The sequence below is a fragment of the Salvelinus sp. IW2-2015 genome, linkage group LG18, assembly GCF_002910315.2.
Source record: "Salvelinus sp. IW2-2015 linkage group LG18, ASM291031v2, whole genome shotgun sequence".
Taxonomy (NCBI): Eukaryota; Metazoa; Chordata; class Actinopteri; order Salmoniformes; family Salmonidae; genus Salvelinus; species Salvelinus sp. IW2-2015.
The window spans coordinates 6,515,882-6,541,234 of NC_036858.1; the positions used below are offsets into that span (position 1 = coordinate 6,515,882).

At 43.9% G+C, this 25,353-nt stretch overlaps 1 protein-coding gene across 2 annotated transcripts in view; it reads right to left on the bottom strand.

Annotated features, from left to right (window-relative positions):
- The window catches only part of grid1b (glutamate receptor, ionotropic, delta 1b), a 429,877-nt gene that overhangs the window by 209,101 nt on the left and 195,423 nt on the right, over window positions 1–25,353 (bottom strand). For both annotated transcript variants that reach the window (XM_024008802.2, XM_024008801.2), the window contains exon 3: window positions 23,084–23,368. In XM_024008802.2, coding sequence (XP_023864570.1) covers window positions 23,084–23,368 — 285 coding nt within the window. The remainder of the gene's footprint in view (window positions 1–23,083; window positions 23,369–25,353) is intronic.

Here is a 25,353-nt window from a genome sequence, read left to right on the forward strand (position 1 = left end):
CCCTGGCTAGTGCATCAGGTGCATCAGGGAGAGGGTCACAAGATGGTGCCCCAGTTGCTGAGGGGTTACACTGTGGCTGAGCACTCTGGGAGGAAACTGGGAGAAAACTGTCCATTACGGGACTGACAGTAACTAAGACAGAGTGGGGGTCCTATGTGGCAACACAGCCAGGAAGCTACTGTACTGTGAGGAACAACCATAGGTTAAGCTAAGAGATTGAAGCTAATGGGAGTCAGACAGGAAACCGACTCCAAATGGGATTCAGTATAGTCAGGCTAAAACAGAACTGATTCCACTGTGTATCGTTCCTTCTACGACAGTAAAGCATTATTGCTTTTTTGTTATTTCCCTACTGTGATTTGTAAGGTCATACCTACCCCTACCGGCAACACATGACACAACACAGGATATCTATTAGAGGAATTCTGAATTGTCAGGAGGCATTTTTCACAAGTCCCCTCTGAAGAGAGTTGCAATAGAATGCGATGTATCACCTTGTGAGACAGTCTGTCCAATGGAAGCACAAGCACAGGGCCAGGGGACCTGTCCGGTAGCAGCAATCTAAACAACTCCTATTATTCATTCCGTTTTATTAGTGACAGATATGGTGGTTTTGCCTCTGTTCAGGTTGCAACTACATTACCCAAGACACAGCGGGGCAGTGCTGTGGAGGTGTGACTGACTAGATCAGACATGCAGCATAAAAGCCAATGAGATCCTGCTCATAGGCACCTTTCAGACTGCATCACATTTCCCCATCTCACTGATAAAACACAGCTGGGAGGAAGTTTTCAGGGGTGTCAACAGTCGGAAGGGGAATATCTTTTGGCAGCCAACAAGGTCCAGATAAACTCAGTGTCACGTTAGAGAATTCGAGATGCGCGGGAGAAGACAAATCGCTTTGAGGCATATGTGTTGAAGCCTCTATATATAGACAGCAGGAAGGAAGTCAGGGCAATGAGGGGACCCTCAACCTCTGTCATCATAGCGTGAAGAGGCTCCAACAATTATCTGTCTGGCTGCTCGCCTCAATGGTGCTTCTGGATAATCACACGACCTCAGAATAGACTATAAACACCCTTGTATAAGTCCATGTGAAATTCAGCTAGCTAGATAACTGTCATTAGTTTGTGTTGGCTATCCTGAGACTTGTCGGTGATGCTTTAGACTGGCTTGATTTGTCACAGCTCTCAACAAAGGTGACACCCTACAAGAGAGGATTCGTGATATGACACCCTACTATCATGGGTGCTAACGACACAAAGTGACAAAAACAACATGTTTTGAGCAACGTCGCGTTATGTTTAGTCCACTTACGGTGTCCATATTAGGACAGCCTCAGTCTCAGCATAACTTCTTTCAATCCACCTATTATGGACACACTGGTAATCATCCTCCCAAATACTTTAGTCCATAAAAGTGCTCCATAACTGCAAGGTGATTGTTCCAGCATACAGTTCCTTCAGAAAGTTGTCACACCCTGATCTGTTTCACCTGTCTTTGTGATTGTCTCCACCCCCCCTCCAGGTGTCACACATCTTTCCCATTATCCCCTGTGTATTTATACCTGTGTTCTCTGTTTGTCTGTTGCCAGTTCGTCTTGTTTGTTCAAGTCAACCAGCGTATTGGGTCTCAGCTACTGCTTTTTCCAGTCTCTCTTTTCTCGCCCTCCTGGTTTTGACCCTTGCCTGTCCTGACTCTGAGCCCGCCTGCCTGACCACTCTGCCTGCTCCTGACCCTGAGCCTGCCTGCCAACCTGTACCCCCCTCTGGATTACCGACCTCTGCTTTACCCTGACCCTGCCTGCCGCCCGGTACCATTGCCCCACCTCTGGTTTACTGACCCCTACCTGCCTTGTCCTGTCTACTTCCTGCCCCTGCTGGATTATTAAACTATTGATTATTTGATGTGGTCTGCATCTGGGTCTTACCTTCATACCTGATAGGAAGTTTTCACATCCCTTGACTTTATCAATATTTTGGGATTAAAATAGATTTAATTGTAATTTTTTGTCAACGATCTGCGAATAAAACACTCTGTAATGTCAAAGTGGAGGAAGAATTTGAACATTTGTAAAAAAAAAAATATGAAAAAGAAAATACTAAAACATATCATAGGTAGTTAACCCCCTGAGTTAATACATGCTAGAATCACCTCTGGCAGCTTACAGCTGTGAGTCTTTCTGGGTACATTTCTAAGTAGTTTGCACAACTGGATTGTACAGTATTTGCACATTATAATAAAACATTTTTTAAAGCACTGTTAAGTTGGTTGTTGATCATTGCTAGACAGCCATTTTCAAATTTTGCGATAGATTTTCAAGGCGATTTAAGTCAACACTGTAACTAGGCCACTCAGGAACATTCAATCTCATCTTGGTAAGCAACTCCAGTGTAGATTTGGCCTTGTGTTTTTGGTTATTTTCCTGCTGAAAGGTGAATTTGTCTCCCAGTGCCTGTTAGAAAACAGACTTGAACCAGGTTTTCCTCTAGGACTTTGCACTGTGCTTAGCTCTAATTCGGTTTCTTTTTATCCTAAAAAAACAGATGACAAGCATACTCATAACATGATGCAGCCTCCACCATGCTTGAAAATCTGAAGAGTGTTAGTCAGTAATGTGTTGTATTGGATTTGCCCCAAACATTAAGCTTTGTATTCAGGACATAAAGTTAATTTCTTTGTCACATTTTTTGCAGTTTTACTTTAGTGCCTAATTGCAAACAGGATGCATGTTTTAGAATATTTGTATTCTGCACAGGTCTTCCTTCTTTTCACTCTGTCATTTAAGTTAGTATTGTGGAGTAACTACAATGTTGTTGATCCATGCTCCCTTTTCATGAGCGGATGGTCGGGGGGCTGGAAGATGCAGGGTCGGCATATAGCCTAAAGGTTATGAGAGGCGCCCTGGCCTGTAATCAAAAGGTCACTGGTGTGAATCCACAAGCTGACTAGGTGAGAAATCTGTAGATGTGCCCTTGAGCAAGGCACTTAACCCTAGTTGCTCATGTAAGTCACTCTGGATAAGAGTGTCTGCTAAAATGTAAACATAATTACAATTGTAAAAATAATTTGTAGACTGAAAATTTGACTGCAAGAAACCCAAACAAAAATCATGTTTGACTAACACATATTCATTTCAAACCTTGCCTATACGATCACGTGTCTCTCTATTATCCTTGGGAACATATTTCTTAAAATAAAATCATTTGTAGATGAAAAATTGAATAAAATAATAAAAAAGTGAACGTATTTTATTTTATTTTACTTAATGCTCAAATAGATATTTTGGAGTGCTTCTCTTTCTTTCACATGGCTGGTCAGGCAAACTGGTTCTTGATCTGGGGTTTGAGCTCTACAATCTGAACTAGGATCAAAGTGTTATGGCGCAGGTTGCATGGGAGCCTCAAAAAGATCAGCTACTGGAGAGAAGTTGCCTTGGATTTTTTTAACCTTCATTTAACTAGGCAAGTCAGTTAAGAACAAATTCTTATTTTCAATGACGGCCTTGGAAAAGTGGGTTAACTGCCTTGTTCAGGGGCAGAACGACAGATTTTTACCTTGTCAGCTCGGGGATTCGATCTTGCAACCTGTCGGTTACTAGTCCGACACTCTAACCACTAGGCTACCTGCCGCCCCAATGATGAACCCTAGATCAGGAATCAAACATGGTGAGCCAAATCGTAGATCGTAGCTACTCCGCTTTCTCCATGGGACAGAAATAAGAGTATTCCATCTAGAGTAAACAGGAATAACAGCCCTCTTGGAGATGTGGGTGATCCACAGAGGGTACTGTTTGAGAATACCTGTGTAGAGAATTATCCAATTAAGTGGAAGGGAAACTAAAAGAAGCTAGCATCCCTTTTAGCCGTGCATTATAGTGCATCAGGTAAGAGAGAGAAGAGAGAAGGAGAGGAAAGGAGGAGAGAGGGGGAAAGAAGGCTAATGCTATGCTAATGAGCGTGAGTGGTGTTTTGGTTAAGCAGATGCTAGGCTAATGCCTGTCTGTTTATGAATAAGACCACAGGGAAGGACGAGGGTGTCCGTGCTTAATTTACAGCGGGTATTTAGTGATTTAAAAACACAACCTTGAAAGTGCAGACATACCCACTTCAACCAACTTCTCTCAAGGCTAGACAGTGGCCCATGGGGCTGTATCTAGTGTCTCAGAGAAGGAGTGCTGATTTGGAATCAGTATTGTATGTTTGAGCACAATGAAGAAGATTACATGGACGAGGGGGACCTGCTCCTAGATCAGCATGTAAAATGCATTTAGTACATTGTAATGTAGGACCTATCATAACGGGTACAAGTATTACCAGATTTTCTTTTAGTACTAATACATATTGCTTAAATTCAAGTAGCGGGCGAGTGATTTAATGATTTTAACTGATCAATCTGACAGTGAAGCTAAGAGATGGCTTTAAAGAGATTTTAATATGAGTATAACATCTGTCAACTGGGCGTGCTGATTAGAGCTTTTACATGTCTACCGCTCCAATAAGTTATCTGCTGTAGCCACGGTAACAATGGACCAAAAAGTGTAACTGTCAAGTACCACCACAGATTGTAATTTTTTAAGTTGTGTATTTCAAATAATTATCTTTTCAAATGAAAATGAACTCAGTCAAGGCAATGTTTTCGGACACATCATACTTTGTTTAAAAGTAAAAATGTTCACACACAAAAAATAACTCTTCACCAGTCATATAAAGTCTGCATATCACTATTGTGTTGACAAAATTCAAAACATGTTAAATACTGCATGTACTTTTCGAATAATATTGCTGTTTTCCAAGAAAACACAGTGTCACACCATTCTGGTCTTGAATGTTTAAAGGTCCCAATGCAGCCGGTTTTAGAAACAATTCTCAAATCAGATCATTTCTTTGTAAAAAATCAAGTACCATACTGTGACTGTTTTCAATTAAAATGGTCAAAAAGAAACAAAAACAGCTTGTTAGCAAAGAGCAATTTCTCAAGCAAGAATTTAGCAAGGACTGTCTGGCAGTGGTCTGAGTGGGGAGGGGAAAACTGAAAACTAGCTGTTATTGGTAGAGAGGTTTGGAACTCTCTTTCTTATTGGCCTATTAACTAATATCTCCATCACACCAAAACAGGTAGAAATTTCACACAGTCTTTTCAAACAGCTCTTACACTAAAAGGGCATTATCATAATGTTCACAATTTCACAGTATAATTCTAAGCGCATAGTGTGGAAATGGGTGGGCCTTTAACGGTTCACCATAGGGGTGTGAAATAAATACAACTACTATAATCACTTAGAGCCATACAGTATGTTACCACAGATCTGGAGAGAGATGAACAAACATCCCATTAAAATAGGTAACATCAAATCAAATCAAATTTTAATGGTCACCAACACATGGCTAGCAGATGTTATTGCGAGTGTAGCGAAATGCTTGTGTGATCTCTCCCACTGTGACACCAGTTAGCACTCAGGTACAGTGTGCGTAAGTGTGGGTAGTGACCAGCGGCGGAGCATAGGAGACCATTAACTACACAACATCCTCAGTTCATCACAGCTTGAGTAGAAAATCGAACTCATTATGTATCTTCCTCCCTGGGCTCCATTTTGTTTCCCAACAATTCCCTCTGGTGAACAACAAACCAGTTGCAATGACTTACTATATTTTTAATGGAAACTGCTGGAAATGGAGGTTCCTGTGGTGGCAGCCATGTTCCCAGGATGAACTCCTGCATGGAAATGTGTCATCCACACTGTCGTCTGTGCTAGAAGAAGGGAATATCCATTTCTCTGGAACTGCATCACAAAATACCTATTTCAGGAGAGCGATTTGAAAACCATTCTACAATCAAATTCCTAACTGCTACAGTTATCTTTCTTTTCTGCATTGTAAAACCTTTTTGCATGTTTTCTTCTCATGGCTCATGGATTGTTGACTGAAACATATATCCTTTCTTTAAAATGCAGTGTATGTATTCCCCTTGAGATCCTACCACTGATACTTGTCTCCAGGGACAGGGACCAGCAGTCAACATCTCACTCTCTGGGGGGCCCACAGGGACAGGGGCCTGCAGTTAACATCTCCCACTCTGGGGGCCAACAGGGGCAGGGACTGTGAGTGGAGGAGAGGAGATGAGCAGATGGGAGGGGGGACTTTGATGCCAAAGACCATCACATGGACCAGTGAGCCAGCAGCGGGCCATCTGCTGAACGGCAGAGTGTTCAGGACCATGGACAGGCACCAGAGTGGGCTGACTATCAGCTCATAGACACTGGCCCTGTTCGAATACTTCAGAAATGCATCCTTCCTTTCTAGCGTCCTTGAAGTAATCACAGACCTGGATTGGTTGGATTGGTGAAAGTAATATGTTGGTAACCTTGTTTCCACCTATCCACTCACTTATCGATCAGTGCTTATCTCAAGAAGGGCAGGAAGGAAGGATGCATTTCTGAAGTATTCGAACAACTGAGCTAAGTGAGGAAGAGAGGAGGTGGAGAGGGGAACCAGAAGAAGGACGAATGACAGGTAGAGTTATTCTTAGAGCAGCCTGATAGAATGCCACCTATAACATGACATGATCAGCATCTCGAAGAGTTCATAGCTAAGTTAGCAGAGGTATTTCAAACCCCCATGGTTGGATGTCAATCCACAATACTCTGGATGTAGAGGTGAGGTCACTTTTCTTCCCTGCTGCTGTTAGTTCTGGCCTGTATAGAGCGGGGCTAGGCCAGGATGTCCTAGGTAGGTGTACGGATGGCTAGCCAGCCAGTTAATAACTTTCCTAGTCCCAAAGACTGGAGATATTTGACATTCACTTCATTTGCCTCAGCCCAGAGCACTGGCGACACATCACCTCCACTTCTTAGCTCCAGGAGAGAATCTCCACGCTCATCCCTCCTCCAGGCTCTATACTCCACAGTATGGAGAGGAGGAGAGGATGGGACAGGTATAGCTTCCTTTTCTTCTATCATTATCCATCTCTTCAAAATATCCCTTCGTTAATCTCATGACATGAAGTACCTTTCCAGGATTTTACAGCATCTGCTGAGATGAACATTACAAGTATACTGCTGAAACACACTTCAGTCTCAACTGATTCACTGGCGCTCTATCACCAATCATATCATGCAATGTAAGCCTGATGCCAACCCCTTCACAAATAAGACCTACGAATTTTCACAGTGTCTTGGTAAGCACATCTCAGACGGACGCACGAGACGGCGGCTCCTTTCAAATGACTTCTCACCCCCACTGTTTCACGCAGCGCTTAAGTGAAGGCGTCAAAGGAGGCGGATGGAAAAAGAACTCAAGCTTCAGAGTAAAGAGCGAAAAGCAATCGTGCATCTAATACCAGCCTAATGCCCTGGTCCCTACCAATGAGCACATGGAGAAGCTCAGCATAATCTGCCCATTCTCCCCCAAGAGCATTGTGATGGGATTGGCTGAAAAACACACCTCGTTGTCAAAGGCAAATGTCTGGATCCTCAGGAGTTAGGGGAGCGAGGAGAGAAGTGTCATTTATCATGGCCACTGCTGGTGCTACTGGTGCTGTTGGGGCCTTCCCCCTCCATCGGCATCCCTGCCTGAGGTGAGGCAAGACGAGGGGGAAGAGACTGAAGGGTTTTAGGCTGCCGTCAAAGCTTAGCTCACCGTTCAGACCCTACTCTATTAGCAGCAAAGGCAGAGTTCCTTTGATGCAGAGTGATTACCCAAAGAGCAAGGGGTCGGTATGATGTGTTGAGATCACAGGAGGTTGGTGGCACCTTAATTGGGGAGGACGGGCACATGGTAATGGCTGGAGCGGAAATAAGTGGAAAGGAATCAACAACATCAAACATGGTTTCCATGTCAAAAAGTCATGGACCCAATTGCACAGGGCGGGGTTGAGACCCAGGGCCTCCAGCTTAATGATGAGCTTTGAGGGTACTACGATGTTGAATGCTGAGCTGTAATCAATGAACAGCATCTGGACCCTCTCTTTCTAAAATTATCCGCCGAAATTGTTGCAACCCCTATTACTAGCCTGTTCAACCTCTCTTTCGTATCGTCTGAGACCCCCAAAGATTGGAAAGCTGCCGTGGTCATCCCCTTCTTCAATGGGGGAGACACTCTAGACCCAAACTGCTACAGACCTATATCCATCCTACCCTGCCTTTCTAAGGTCTTCGAAAGCTAACAAACAGACCACCGACCATTTCGAATCCCACCGTACCTTCTCGGCTATGCAATCTGGTTTCCGAGCTGGTCACGATAGCATAAATGCCATCGATAAGAGACAATACTGTGCAGCTGCATTCATCGACCTGGCCAAGGCTTTAGACTCTGTCAATCACTGTATTCTTATCGGAAGACTCAACAGACTTAGTTTCTCAAATGACTGCCTCGCCTGGTTCACCAACTACCTCTCAGACATAGTTCAGTGTGTCAAATCGGAGGGCCTGTGTCCGGACCTCTGGCAGTCTCTATGGGGGTGCCACAGGGTTCAATTCTCGTGCCGACTCTTTTCTCTGTAAACATCAATGATGTCGATCTTGCTGCTGGTGATTCTCTGATCCACCTCTACGCAGACTACACCATTTTGTATACTTCTGGCCCTTCTTTGGACACTGTGTTAACTAACCTCCAGACGAGCTTCAATGCCATACAACTCTCCTTCCGTGGCCTCCAACTGCTCTTTAATGCAAGTAAAACTAGATGCATGATCTTCAACCGATCGCTGCCCACACCTGCCCGCCCGTCCAGCATCACTACTCTGGACGGTTCTCACTTAGAATATGTGGACATCTACAAATACCTAGGTGTTTGATTAGACTGTAAACTCTCCTTCCAGACTCACATTAAGCATCTCCAATCCAAAATTAAATCTAGAATCGGATTCCTATTTCGCAACAAAGCATCCCTCATTCATGCTGCCAAACATACCCTCGTAAAACTGACTATCCTACCGATCCTTGACTTCGGCGATGTCCTCTACAAAATAGCCTCTAACACTCTACTCAGCAAATTGGATGCAGTCTATCACAGTGCCATGTGTTTGTCACCAAAGCCCCATATACTACCCACCACTGCGACCTGTATGCTCTCGTTGGCTGGCCCTTGCTTCATATTCGTCACCAAACCCACTGGCTCCAGGTCATAAGTCTTTGCTAGGCAAAGCCCCACCTTATCTCAGCTCACTGGTCACCATAGCAGCACCCACTCGTAGCATGCGCTCCAGCAGGTATATCTCACTGGTCACCACCAAAGCCAATTCCTCATTTGGCCGCCTTTCCTTCCAGTTGTCTGCTGCCAATGACTGGAACGAACTGCAAAAATCACTGAAGCTGGAGACTCATATCTCCCTCACTAACTTTAAGCACCAGCTGTCAGAGCAGCTCACAGATCACTGCACCTGTATATAGCCCCTCTGTAAATAGCCCATCCATCTACCTCATCCCCCATATTATTTATTTTATTTATTTTTGCTCCTTTGCACCCCAGTGTCTCTACTTGCACACTCATCTTCTGCACATGTATCACTCCAGTGTTTAATTGCTATATTGTAATTAATTAGCCACTATGGCCTATTTATTGCCTTACCTCCCTTATCCTACTGCATTTGCACACACTGTATATAGACTTTTTCTATTGTATTATTGACTGCATGTTTGTTTATTCCATGTGTAACTGTGTTGTTGTTTGTGTCGCACTACTTTGCTTTATCTTGGCCGGGTCGCAGTTGCAAATGAGAACTTGTTCTCAACTAGCCTACCTGTTTAAATAAAGGTGAAAAATATATATATAATTCCTCTTGTCCAGATGGTATAGGGCAGTGTGCAGTGTGATGGCGATTGCATCATTTGTGGACCTTTTGGGACGGTAACGCAAACTGAAGTGGTTCTAGGGTGGCAGGTAAGGTGGAGGTGATATGATCCTTAACTAGTCTCTCAAAGCACTTAATGATGACAGAAGTTCAGTTATCTTTGCCTTCTTGGCTACAGCAACAATGGTGGCCATCTTGAAGCATGTGGGGACAGCAGACTGGGATAGGGAGCGATTGAATATGTCTGTAAACACACCAGCCAGCTGGTCTGCGCATGCTCTGAGGACGTGGCTAAGGATGCCGTCTGGGCTGGCAGCCTTGCAAGGGTTAACACGTTTAAATGTCTTACTCACGTCAGCCACAGAGAAGGAGGGGGGGGGCCCCGCAGTCCCTGTTAGCTGGCCGCGTCGGTGACACTGTATTATCCTCAAAGCGGGTGTTTAGTTTGTCTGGAAGCAGTACATCGGTGTCATTGACGTGGCTGGTTTTCTTTTTGTAGTCTGTAATTGCCTGTAGACCCTGCCACATACGTCTCGTGTCTGAGCCGTTGAATTGTGACTCTACTTTGTCCCTATACTGGCATTTCACTTGTTTGATTGCCTTGCGGAGGGAATAACTACACTCTTTAAATTCGTCCATATTCGGCCGGTTAAACGCAGAGGTTCGCACTTTCAGTTTTGCGCGAATGCCGCCATCTATCCATGGTTTTTGGTTAGGGTAGGTTTTAATAGTCACAGTGGGTACAACATCTCCATTGCACTTCCTTATAAACTCACTCAACGTGTCAGCATATAGATCGATGTTATTCTCTGAGGCTGCCCGGAACATTTCCGAGTCCGCGTGATCAAAACAATCTTGAAGTGTGGATTCCGATTGGTAAGACCAGCGTTGAATGGTTCTAGTCGCGGGTACATCCTGTTTGAATTTCTGCCAATAGGACAGTAGGATAATGGAGTCGTGGTCGGATTTGTCGAAAGGAGGGCGAGGGAGGGCCTAAGTTAGATTAGCAGTGGTCCAGTGTTTTTCCTGCGCGAGTGCTGCAATCGATATGCTTGTTCTCAAATTTGCTTTGTTAAAATCCCCAGCTACAATAAATGCAGGATATATGGTTTCCAGTTTACAATGAGTCCAGTTAAGTTCCTTGCGGGCCGTCGTGGTATCTGCTTGAGGGGGTATATACACAGCTATGACGATAACTGACAATAGTTATTTTGGGAGATAATATGGTTGGCATTTGATTGTAAGGAATTCTAGGTCAGGTGAAAAGAAGGACTTGAGTTCCTGTATGTTGTTATGATTACACCATGAGTCGTTAATCATGAGGCATACACACCTGCCCTTCTTCTTCCCAGAGAGATGTCTATTTCTGTCGGCGCGACGCATGAAGAAACCCGGTGGCTGTACCGACTCCAACAACATATCCCGGGAGAGCCATGTTTCCGTGAAACAGAGAATGTTACAATCTCTGATATCTCTTTGGAAGGCAACCCTTAACCTAATTTCGTAAACCTTGTTGTCTAGAGACTGGACATTGGCGAGTAGTATACTCGGAAGTGGAGGGGAGTGTGCACGCCTTCAAAGCCTGACCAGGAGGCCGCTCTGTCTACCTCTTCTGCGGCGACGTTGTTTTGGATCGGCCTCTGGGATTAGATCCAATGTCCTGGGTGGTGGTCCGAACAAAGGTTCCACTTCGGGAAAGTCGTATTCCTGATTGTAATGTTGGTAAATTGACGTCACTCTTATATCTAATAGTTATTCCCGGCTGTATGTAATAATATTTAAGATATTCTGGGCTAACAACGTAAGAAATAATGCATAAAAAAACAAAATACTTGGCGCCAGAGTAGATTTAACAGGTGACATCAATAAGGGATCATAGCGTTCATCTGGATTCACCTGGTCAGTCTATGTATGGAATAAGCAGGTGTTCCTAATGTGTTGTACACTCAGTGTATGTGTTAGGGATATGTGTATTTTCTCAAAGAACTACTAGATATTGTGTTTCTATGGATCTGCATACTATGCTATCATCTACAATCTAATGCGTTAAATTACTTTACAGGTATAAGATCTTTGTTACCAGGTTCTTACAGCAGGAAGCTAATCCTGCAGCAGCAGGAAATGTGAATTATTGTGTGGATTAAAATTAATGGAACATTATCTAGGTGTTGACACATTTTTAGTTAGGTCAAATCAACTCTGACATTTTTAAGTGGACATTACAAACTTTAAAAGCCTTTTGGGATAGGGGGCGGTATTTTGACGTCCGGATGAAAAGCATGCCCACAGTAAACCGCCTGCTATAATAGTAGATTTGGATAGATAACACTAAAGTTTCTATAACTGTTAAAATAATTTCTGTGAGTATAACAGAACTGAAATGGCAAACGAAACCCCGAGGACAAACCAAAAAAATTCAGCATACCACTGATTTCAATGCCTGGCAATTTTATAATAGGGCGAAATCATCCCCAATTGCAGTTCCTAGAGCTTCCACTAGATGTCAACAGTCTTTAGAAAGAGTTTCAGGCTGTTTTTTGGAGAAATGAGGGAGAAGTTGTAGTTTTTCTAAGTGGCTCCCATTTTGGCTGTAGTTTCCAAGCGCATGGCCGAGACAGCGCGTTGTTTTTGTTTATCTCCGGTAAAGACAATAACGATTCTCCGTCTTAAATTGTATTGTTTATTTGCGTCTTAGGGTACCTAAGAATTGATTATAAACGTTGATTGACTTGTTTGGATAAGTTTATTGGTAACGTTTGGGATTCATTTTGTAAGCATTTTGAAAGAGGGAAACCGGGTGGATTATTGACTGAAGCACGCCAGCTAAACTGAGTTTTTATGGATATAAAAAAGGACTTTATCGAACAAAAAGGACCATTTGTAATGTAACTGGGACATTTTGGAGTGCCAACAGAAGAAGATCTTCAAAGGTAAGGCATATATTATATCGCTATTTCTGACTTTCGTGTCGCAACTCCCTGGTTGAAAATGATTTGTTATGCATTTGTGTGCTGGACGCTGTCCTCAGATAATCGCATGGTTTGCTTTCGCCGTAAAGCCTTTTTGAAATCTGACACCTTGGCTGAATTAACAACAAGTTAAGCTATATTTTGATGTATTGCACTTGTGATTTCATGAAAGTTTAATGTTTATAGTAATTTAATTTGAATTTCGCGCTCTGCAATTTCACCGGATGTTGGCCAGGTGGGACGCTAATGTCCCAACTATCCCAAATAAGTTTTAATAAACATTGACTACACCACAAGTTTGCATTTCCTGCTGTACATGGTATCAAGTTAAGATCCTACATCTGTAGAGGCTGTCTCTTATACACATCTAGATGTGTATAAGAGACAGTACCTGAACACTCCAATGACGCTTTATCTTGGCCATATTTATTGGCCATGTGGGATAGGTCATGAAAGGACAGACATTGCAAGGAATCTGCCCAATTCATAGAGGAGAAAATAACACCACAACACAAAAACAGTTAATGAAGACAAATGTCAAAGTGTGTTTCGCTCCCAGCCCGATTTTCCGCTCAACTTTTTATGGCTGTGGAGTGGCTGCAGAGCAGCAGAACAGACCAAGTGCCGACGGAGAGGGGTGCAGGGGGATCAATCATAGCAATGTCGTCATCTACTCCAGGTCCAGCCAGGCGAAAATAGCCTTCCTATCGTATCTGATCATATTATATCACACCTTTGATGGAACAAAGATGTTTAAGATCACAGTCCCAGTTCTAAAAGAAGAGATAGAGAAGATAAGGATGTCAGAGCCTAGCAACAGACCCCTTGGGTATTGAAGAGAGAGAGAGATAGAAAGGAAGGAAGGAAGGAAGGAAGGAAGGAAGGAAGGAAGGAAGGAAGGAAGGAAGGAAGGAAGGAAGGAAGGAAGGAAGGAAGGAAGGAAGGAAGGAAGGAAGGAAGGAAGGAAGGAAGGAAGGAAGGAAGGAAGGAAGGAAGGAAGGAAGGAGGAAAATAACAAATGAAAGTGAGATGAAAGGTGATCCCTCTTTCTCTTTCCCCATCTCTCTCTCTCTCTCTCTCCAGTTACCCCATCTCTTTCTACCCCACTCTCTACCTCCCCAATCTCTCTCTCTCTTCCTCCCCATATCTACACCTCTATCACTCTCTCATAGCACTCCCATCGCCCTCACAAACCCCAGTCTCCCAGACCGTCCACATCACACGGTGAGGGCCCCAGGTGAGTGTGGTGGGTAGAGATTAAGAAGAGGACGTAGTCATTAACACACAACGTCTCACCGAGTCCCTACCCCCGCTACATCCACTTCCCTTATTGAAGATTCCTGGCCAATTAAGGACTTTAATTGGCGGTAACATCAAAGCATAAATCGTAAGAAAGAAAATAAAAGAGCCCAAATATTGGAGCTGCTGCAGGTGTCTAGACAATGTCACTCGCAGGCCCAGTTGAATGCTTAATTAGCGACAACAAATTGGCGCCGCGAATCCAACGACTATGAAAGCTCTTCTCAATGACATCCCCCAAGGATTCCTCATCAGCTTGCCTTGTGTGAAGTCCGAGCACTGATGAGTAGCTACACTGAAACACGGTGTAGAAGTAGTCATCATGATTGTCTCAAAGGCAAAGATGGTCAAAGAAAAAGGTGAATTGAATACAATTGGCAGAAGGAAGCCGGTGACGCCGTTGACTCTTCTAACGGTACAGCTTTGACTGAAGAGGAGCTTTTTAAGTATAAAATGTACCATTTAGGCTATTGTATGTCTTTGTCAAGTAATGTCTTTACTGTGCCTCCTAAAGAATAAACAAAATCAGCAAAAAAACAAACGTCCTCTCACTGTCAACTGCGTTTATTTTCAGCAAACTTAACATGTGTAAATATTTGTATGAACATAACAAGATTCAACAACTGAGACATAAACTGAACAAGTTCCACAGACATGTGACTAACAGAAATTGAATAATGTGTCCCTAAATAAAGGGGGGGGGTCAAAATCAAAGTAACAGTCAGTATCTGGTGTGGCCACCAGCTGCATTAAGCTGCACCAGCTGCATTCTCCTCCTTATGGACTGCACCAGATTTGCCAGTTCTTGCTGTGAGATGTTACTCCACTCTTCCACCAAGGAACCTGCAAGTTCCTAGACATTTCTGGGGGGAATGGCACTAGCCCTCACCCTCCGACCCAACAGGTCCCAGATGTGCTCAATGGGATTGAGATCTGGGCTCTTCGCTGGCCATAGCAGAACACTGACATTCCTGTCTTGCAGGAAATCACGCACAGAACGAGCAGTATGGCTGGTGGCATTATCATGCTGGAGGGTCATGTCAGGATGAGCCTGCAGGAAGGGTGCCACATGAGGGAGGAGGATATCTTCCCTGTAACGCACAGCGTTGAGATTGCCTGCAATGACAACAAGCTCAGTCCGATGATGCTGTGACACACCACCCCAGACCATGACGGACCATCCACCACCAAATTGATCCCACTCCAGAGTACAGGTCTCGGTGTAAAGCTCATTCCTTCGACGATAAATGAAATCCGAGACTCGTCAGTGAAGAGCACTTTTTGCCAGTCCTGTCTGGTCCAGTGACGGTGGGTTTGTGCCCATAGACAACGTTGTTTCCGGTGATGTCTGGTGAGGACCTGCCTTACAACAGGCCTACAAGCCCTCAGTCCAGCCTCTCTCAGCCTATTGCGGACACTCTGAGCACTGATGGAGGGATTGTGCGTTCCTGGTGTAACTCGGGCAGTTGTTGTTGCCATTCTGTACCTGTCCCACAGGTGTGATGTTCAGATGTACCGTTCCTGTGCAGGTGTTGTTACACGTGGTCTGCCACTGCGAGGACAATCAGCTGTCCGTCCTATCTCCCTGTAGCTCTGTTTTAGGCATCTCACAGTAAGAACATTGCAATGTATTGCCCTGGCCACATCTGCAGTCCTCATGCCTCCTTGCAGCATGCCTAAGGCACGTTCACGCAGATGAAAAGGGACCCTGGGCATCATTCTTTTGGTGTTTTTCAGAGTCAGTAGAAAGGCCTCTTTAGTGTCCTAAGTTTTCATAACTGTGACCTTAATTGCCTACCGTCTGTAAGCTGTTAGTGTCTTAATGACCGTTCCACAGGTGCATGTTCATTAATTGTTTATGGTTCATTGAACAAGCATGCGAAACGGTGTTTAAACCCTTTACAATGAAGATCTGTGAAGTTATTTGGCATTTTCTGCTGGCTCACTGTGACTGTGATTTTGTTGTCTGGCAATGGCTTAGTGTAAATGAGGCCGTGTTAACGTTTTTGTCTCAGTTAACGCAGCCCTGAATACACTATATATATATAAATGTAAGTGAACACTCCTTCAAATTAGTGGATTGGTCTATTTCAGCCACACCCGTTGCTGACAGGTGTGTAAACTCTAGCACACAGCCATGCAATCTCCATAGAAAACAATGGCATTAGAATGGCCTTACTGAAGAACTCAGACTTCTAACGGGGCACCGTCATAGGATGCCACCTTTCCAACAAGTCAGTTCGTCAAATTGCTGCCCTGCTAGAGCTGCCCCAGTCAACTGTAATTGCTGTTATTGTGAAGTGGAAACGTCTAGGAGCAACAACGGCTCAGCCGCAAAGTGGTAGGCAACACAAACTCACAGAATAGGAGTGCTGAAGAATGTAGCATGTAAAAATCGTATATCCTCGGTTGCAACACTCACTACCGAGTTCCAAACTTCCTCTGGAAGCAATGTCAGCACAATAACTTTTCGTCGGGAGCTTCATGAAATGGGTTTCCATGGCTGAGCAGCCACACAAGCCTAAGATCACCATGAGCAATGCCAAGTATCGGCTGGAGTGGTGTAAAGCTCCCCGCCATTGGACTCTGGAGCAGTGTAAACGCGGTCTCTGGAGTGATGAATCACGTTTCACAATCTGGCAGTCTGATAGACGAATCTGGGTTTTGCGGATGCCTGGAGAACTTTACCTGACCGAATGCATAGTGCAAACTGTAAAGTTTTTTGGAGTATGAAAAATGGTCTTGGGCTATTTTTCATGGTTCGATCTAGGCCCCTTTGTTCCAGTGAAGGGAAATCTTAACACCACAGCATACAATGACATTCTAGAAGATTCTGTGCTTCCAACTATGTTGCAACAGTTTGGGGAGGGCCCTTTCCTGTTTCAGCATGACAATGCCCCAGTGCACAAAGCAAGGTCCATACATAAATTGTTTGTCAAGATAGGTGTGGAAGAACTTGACTGGCCTGGACAGAGCCCTGACCTCAACCCCATCGAACACCTTTGGGATGAATTGGAACGCCCGACTGCAAGCCAGGCCTAATCGCCCAACATCAGTGTTCGACCTCACTAATACCCTTGTGGCTGAATGGAAGAAAGTCCCCGTAGCAATGTTCCAACATCTAGTGGAAAGCCTTCCTAGAAGAGTGGAGGCTGTTATAGTAGAAAAGGGGGGACCAACTCCATATTAATGCCCATGATTTTGGAATGAGATGTTCACATACTTTTGGTCATGTAGTATAGGTATGCGTCATCATACAATTTTAAGTGGATTCTCAAAATAACATAATTCCTATTAAGTATATAACATGATGAGGAATGAGCGCTGTCTCCTTACAAAAATGTACCATGTTACTACTATGGTACTTTCACTTATACCATGGTACAGTCGGAATCATAGAAATGTATCATGGTTTAATTTGTACTACCATGGTACTGCGATTGTACCTAAATATTACTATAGTATTGCATACTTTATACCATGGTATAGGTGAGGATCATGGAAATACCATGGTTTTTAAGGTTTTTAACCTGCATTCTACATTCTACCATGGTAATGCACAATTATGATAATTGGTACCAAAAATGATCATATCATATCATACCATCTTGTGAATTACTATGGTACAATAGCAGTATAATGCATTAAACAAATAAACCCCCCCAAAGTCAAAAAAAGGTTGGTTGGTATTATATTGATGCAATTACAGTTTATACCAGTATGGGTACGTTTCTGATAAAGTCAGAGGCATTATGTTATTATTGTTGTTCCTAGTTTGTCTGTAACATCAAATAAAAAGGAAAATATTTGCTGTCAACAAGGGGTAATACTTTCTGTAGTAATATGACAGTTTTTTGCTCATCTTTGGGTTCCCTGTGTCGCCAACCAGAAATGTGGGAGAATGTACCAGTCAAGGGTTTTTCTTTATTTTAGTACTTTTTTCACCCCTGTACTTAAGTACATATAGAAGCAGATACTTTTTGTCTTTTACTCAAGTAGTATTTTACTGGGTGACTTTCACATTCATTTGAGTCATTTTCCATTAAGGTATCTTTACTCTTACATGACCATTGAGTACTTTTCCCATGACTGTTCAATTTTTTTAAACTTACCCTTTATTTAAGTCAGATAAGAACAAATTCTTATTTACAATGACGGTCTAGAAACAGTGGGTTAACTGCCTTGTTCAGAGGCAGAACGACAGATTTTTACCTTGTCAGCTCGGGGATTCGATCTTGCAACCTTTCAGTTACTAACCCAACACTCTAACCACYAGGCTACCTGCCGCCCACATGTAATTAAGCCAAAATTACTGACACTTTTCATAAACGGCTGGCAGTAAAAATGTACATTTAGTCTGGCTGGCTGAAATCAGAATGAGCTTTCTCAGGAAGCTCTATTGTACAGATGAAAGATGGAGCGGTATTAAATCAATGCAAACAGCCCTACACTACAGACAATGGAAARAAACAACACAAAAGCACCCGCCGCCATAGGCACATCTGTAATGTGGCATCTGACTATTGATGATAATCAACCTCCTTTTAATCCACCCCTTCCTCTCTTCTCCTCTGTTCCCCCAACGGTTCACACCATTCCCAGAGTTAATCCACTATGTTATGTACATTTACAAAATCGTCAGATGATCCAAATGTGGCGCCATGCTAGAGCGGCACTAACGCAGGCGACGCTCCCTGTGATCCCACACAGGTGTTGGCTAATCTGCCTTCCAGAGGAGAGGGGCTTGCGGGCTTTTTTGGAGCCGCTGGAGGATAGCATGGAACTGTGATGTGAGGTGCCTTCTGTTGGCCTCTCCTGGAGCGACCTGTCTCAGAGCATCAAGCAGCTCCGGGAATTACTCAGCATTATATAAAGCCCGCGGAGACTGAGCCGAAGTCACGCAGGGATTTACAAAACATCCAGTTCAAATGAGGCACCGCTTCTTCTCTCTGTGCCCTCTCTATCTCCCTCCAACTCCCCATCCTTCACATGCACGTTCAAAGTCCTTGACTGAACTGATGGCGTTTATCAGGAATCATAGGCCAGTAAAGCCACAAGCAAATACAACCAAGCGGGCGAGCTTAAGATGATAGGCCACAGTAGCCATTTATTTAAGCACTAATGCTCTGTAAATATGCGACTCATCTAGTATGGGTTCGGGGTATATCCTTGTTTAAGCGTTCTCGCCAGGCTTACGCAATCACTGCCTTTAAATAAGCAATCGCGGAGTTCACTTGTTTAACTGAACGTTGTTGAAYGTAGCAGATAGGAGCTACAAGATGGAACTTAGTAATTGATAACACTTTATTACATGTCTTGGGCGGATAGTAAGAGTGACTGATTTGTGAGTGGAGTTGTCCTCAGTTGCTCCACTCTGAAAGCCTAGCCATGCACTCCTGGGGGAACTGTTTGTGTAAATAAATCTGCCTGGGCTCATGAGGCACCTGTATTCTGGAGGGTGTCTCGATAATATCATCACACCATTTGAATGACACAGTGAGTGGTAAGGGAGCTGTAAAAGTAATAGAAGCTTTTTGAATGAGGAGTTCCTGGGAGTGACTCGGCTGATTTCGGCCCAGACATACATGAAATCACCTCCGCAGGCTGATATTAGTTTATTTATACTAAGGCTGGCATTAATATCATGACGGTGGGCATAAAGAAGTGCGACAGTAATCAACCACCCTCACTTTATGGCTTGTGATTTCGTAAAGCTACACCACTAAATATAATGAAATTGCTGCGGACCAAACGCCTAGACTGGGAAAATACATGCATAAACAAAATGATGAAGGTCAGAAAGAAATGAATGGCTTAAGCTAGCGCTAAGAGGCTAAGTGAGCAGATCAGGTCAGCCACAGGGGGCGTTGAACTGGTGTTCAACTTGAATGCCCTGCATTCAAGGCAGTGTCCAGTGTCAGTATAGGCTAATGCATCTTAACTCTGATAGTGATTATGAAAATATTATTGTGGCGAACCCTGACCCTGGGTATCCACTCAAGCAATTAACTCTGACACCGTATAAATGACCCCTCACCAACATAATAATATATGAAATACTAGTAAAATGACCCCTTATAACCCAAACATAATGATATGGCTACTACAGTATGTTAGCTCCAGACAGCATTGTAAAYCATCAGGCAGAAAGAAATGCAGCAACCCATGTGTAGCAATGTGAGGTCACGTCAGAACCCAGTGGGTCAACAYAAAATCATTTAGCCCTCGTTGCTTCTCACCTCATACTCCCTTTTACATTATATATTTTCTTACAAAAGCCAGGAGGCTTTCGTTCCAGCTGGCTGGCAGGTGGCTCTTATTGTTGCAGGTGAAAACAGGAGGTCCCAGGATGCATCCTAAGTGGAACACTACTCCAAAAGTAGTGCACTACTTTTGACCAAAGCCCTATGGACCCTGGTATAAAGTAGTGCACTATACAGGGGGTAGGGCGTTATTTGGGACACCATCCCAGTCAACACTGGAGACAGCCCAGCTCCAACCCTGTCTGTGATTGGGAGTCCATATTTGATGTGGCCCAACTGTTTTCTCATGCTTGGCGGAACATTCGGCGGAGCACTGTGTGACAGACGGAGCAGATCAATGCACCCGGCAAATCAATTCAGTGGACTATAGCTGTGGTGTGTTTTCCCCCCACCTCGCCACATCTCTTCATTCTATAGAGACCCGCTGTCTAAATCCTGAGTCTCAACACCTCCAACAGTATAATGACATTCCATAGCCCAGCCAATGACCCTGTAGTCAGATAGGAGTAGGGGAAAGAAGTGCCACATTCCTGGGTGAGGCTGGAGAGCTGTGAAGTTGAGAGATGGGGAGGCAGAGTGGGGCATGTTTGTTAATTCATTCATTCATTTAACTAGGTTATTTTGCACAAGACTGTTGAGAGCAGTGCTATGTAGCAAGTCTCGTGTGTGGTATAACCAAAAAGGTTTCGCAGTCAGCTATGATGGCGACAGCAGAGCAGTAAACATTGTTTCAGCAGTTTACCAACCATGTGCCAACCAAAAACGGTCTACTCCACACTGTTTGTGGGACTGAAGTTTAAAAAAAGAACTGAAATGCTATTTCTGCATTTCCAGCAGCATCAGTGTACATATCTCTAAAACGGGTAGAGGGATTTGCCCATTGTCCTTTTGTAAGCAAACCAGCAAAGAGGGAATTGTCTGTACTTTACGAGGCGAAACAGGGTTTCCATGAGGAAGTGACTGAGAAAGAGAATGAGAGTATGACAGCAAAACAAACACAGAGGAAGATAAACACACACAGACAGAAAGATAAACACACACAGACAGAAAGATAAACACACACAGACAGAAAGATAAACACACACAGACAGAAAGATAAACACACAACAGACCAGAAAGATAAACACACACAGACAAGAAAAGATAAACACACACAGACAGAAAGATAAACACACACAGACAGAAAGATAAACACACACAGACAGAAAGATAAACACACACACAAACAGAAAGATAAACACACACAGACAGAAAGATAAACACACACAGACAGAAAGATAAACACACACAGACAGAAAGCGAATTACAGTGGAAGGCGAAGAGAGAGAGGGGATGAAAGACAGACAGAATGAAAGGGAAAATGAGCACGGAGGTTGAGAGAGGGGCTGGGGAGGCAAGGGAGGCAGGGGGGAGACGGGATGGAAGCAGCAATGCAATCCAAGGTCTCTCCTTAATCATCATCACTCAGCTGTCAGGCCTGGGCCATGCTGGAGCCAGGCCTAGACACCCAAACCCAGACCCCATCTGCTCCTAATAAACTTAAAGGACTTAATTTGAATAAATGTGCCTTCTTCGTCTCCCCTCACTTATTTAATGCATTTGCTCATCAAAGGGAGTGATATTGTTGAGGCTGGGGTTGGATAGAGTGGTGGGGAGGGAAAAGCTGGCTTGTACATGCCTGTGTATGCTCATTTGTTGAGTCAGATGGTTTGGCGACAACCATCTTTTGTGCTCTGTTATGATTTTACCTTGTGAAATATAGTGTTTCCTTTCATAATGTCCACCTGAATGTTTGTTTTCCTGAAGAACAGGAAGACATTATGCATCCTCCTCTTAATATAGAAATATTAAGATGGCGCATTTACTAAAACAACAAATTAAGAAGCATGACACAAGAAGACATAATAACCATTTCTAATCCATTGCTCTTCTTCATATAGACAGAGTGCAACGTCAGTAAATTCATGATAAATAACAGAATAACAGCCAGAAACTTTATTATCTTACCCTTACCGTAACCTTTGCCACAAACACATGCACTGCAACCTGCTATACTTTTCCGAGAATCCACATCCCCCAGTTTCTATTGAAACACATCCTCAAGTTTCATCAGCTATAGAAAAGCAGTCGAATATGGCGGTATGCAGTCATCCGACAATATTGAAACAACTGGGTTATGCTGATAAAGACCCTGGTTCAAGGGCATCACAAACCAAACATAGACAGGTTGAACTTCTGACCTTTTCTGATGCCGCTCTATACCTTCACAAATATAGACTCATATAATGGAACGATATAAAATATAGGAAATAGAATCCTTATCTAGAAGCATTGAGCATAAAGGAGCATGCTGTGAAATCTTGGATCCTATCATGAAACTGCTGTACGGTACATTTCATCATACTAAAATCAGACTCATTTGATCCTGATTAACATGATTTGATAAGTATCAGGAACAGGTGGTTCGTTGATGAGTAAGACAGCCTCTCTCCCTCTCTCCCACTTCTCACAGCGAGAGCTTCCCATGTGACRGTGAGTAAGCTCTATTTCCTCCATCCGATCACTCAACTCTGAGAGGCTTCATTGATTGGAGCACTTTTGTCGTCGGAGACAGACCATCCTGCAGCCCTCGCCACCTCGCCCCCTCACCTCTCGTCATCAACCTCCTTCCACAATACTCTAGAATCCTTTTAGTGCCAGCCTCGAAGCATGTTCACTAGCTAGCCATGTTCACTAGCTAGCCACTCCATACTCCACACTTACCATACTCGTTGTCATAGAAGACGATGAACTTCTGCCAGCGCAGCTCGCCAACTAGGGTGAGCATGACGTCGTTGAGACGGACGGGCGGGCGCGCCGCCAGGGTGTAGCGTTGGCCGTCGGGGCTGGGATTGAGCTGGCAGGTGGTGCGTGGCGAGCCCTCGCCACTGCGCTGGACATACACGTGTGGGATGTGCATTGCGTCAGTCAGGGATTGGAGGGCGCTGGCCGAGGCACAGCCGGTAGAGGTGACCAGAGCCAGGATGCCCTGGGTCATCAACTCGCAGGCTAGAAAGAGAAGAGAGAAGAGAGAAGAGAGAAGAGAGAGAGAGAAGAGAGAGAGAGATTGGTACAGTGAAGTCAGCAGCACATTCATCTAACTATAAAACACATTGTCATAAGAAGACAAAGAGTTTGAAATGTAAAATATGAAATCAAATTCTAGTCTTCAGTGAATACTAATGCTCACATTACAGCTCTGAATGCATTGCCTTGGTCAACATGAGATCATTATTAAGAGGAAAATTACAGTTATTATAGAGTGTGACAGAGTCAATCGCTTTGTGACTTCTCTRTGCAATCCCTCCGTTTTGATACACAACCACTGCTTGTAATAGTGACACTAGGCTTTGACAGTGCTACAGTCAACAGCTGACACACTGCATTATAGTAACTATAAAAGGATCTGTCCCAATACCCTGTAAAATCTCCACTCTCTCTCGCCTTGATTAGTATGACCTTTTMCCAAATCTTCTCCATTATTTAGCTCTCACACTCTCTCTCAGACTTGGCAACCTTGACTGCTCTTCGTCTGAGATTTTCTACAGAGTTGGGGCTAATTATTTCCGGTTGAGGGATTTCTAAAGTTTCTCTAAAGGTCATWAAAAAATGAAGCACAGAGGCCTTTGAGTGATCTCAAGCCCGTCCGTGCACTGCACCGCCAGTCCGCGACAAAGGAGAAAAGTCACTCTCACACTAACACTCTCCCACTGCAAAGGGCTTATGTTATGTTATCCGCCACAGTTTGAGTAGGACCTCCAGAGACAAGGGCTGCATCTAAAATGGCACCCTATTCCCTACATACTTTAGTGCACTACTTTTCACCAGCGCCCTATGGGTCAAAAGAAGTGCACTATATAGGKTGCSATTGTGGACCGAACCCTAGGCTTGGACTGGGTGAATCTACAGAGTATAATAGCAACGCTTTGGCTTTTAAACAAATACTGCTAATGAGGAAGTACTTAGAGCACAGCACTCTTCACAGACCCAAAGCATGATTGATCTGCTTCACTTCCTATGTCTTGAAAATAATGTATTTAAAGGAAAATCCCTCCTGTTCCTTGTTTCCCTGGAGACCGACACATCCCAGGACGAACACCGCCCGGCCCAGTCCCCTTACCTCCACATCAGCCAACGTAATGGATCCGCCAATTGGATTTCCTTGGCAGTGTCACTGTTTTTAAGCTACTCMAATGGAGTCAAATGAAAATGAAATTAAAAGTGCCTCTGTAAAACCTGCTGGGATCGATACACGGTTGGGGCAAAATAGCGAGCGAAAGAAAGCAAAATAAAAGGGGTGAGTGGGAACAGGGTGAGGAGAGGAGGAGGATTCATCGAAAGAATCGCTGACACAAGACAAAGGGACGGCTCATTGTGTGGCTGGCTATTACTCAAGGTCAATTGAGTTTTAATTCTTGTTACACTGAATTAAAAGCTCTGCATTGGTGGTAGGTCTTCATCAATAGGACCTCTGCTCACTGTCTATGTGCCCTCTGATCCTCCTATAAACAGGCTTTCACACACACACACACACACACACACACACACACACACACACACACACACACACAATTCTGTATGTGCGTAGCCAAACTATCATTGAGGATTCTAACCTGGTTGTATTCTATATGTGCTGTAGCCAACTATCACTGAGATTCTAACCTGGTTGTATCTGTATCTGCCGTAGCCAACTATCACTTGAGGATTCTAACCTGGTTGTGTTCTGATATGTGCTGTAGCCAACTATCACTGAGGCTTCTAACCTGGTTTGTGTCTGTATGTGCCGTAGCCAACTATCACTGAGGATTCTTAACCTGGTTGTATTCTGTATGTGCCGTAGCCAACTATCATTGAGGATTCTAACCTGGTTGTATTCTGTATGTGCCATAGCCAACTATCATTGAGGATTCTAACCTGGTTGTGTTCTATATGTGCTGTAGCCAACTATCACTGAGGATTCTAACTGGTTTGTATTCTGGTATGTGCCGTAGCCA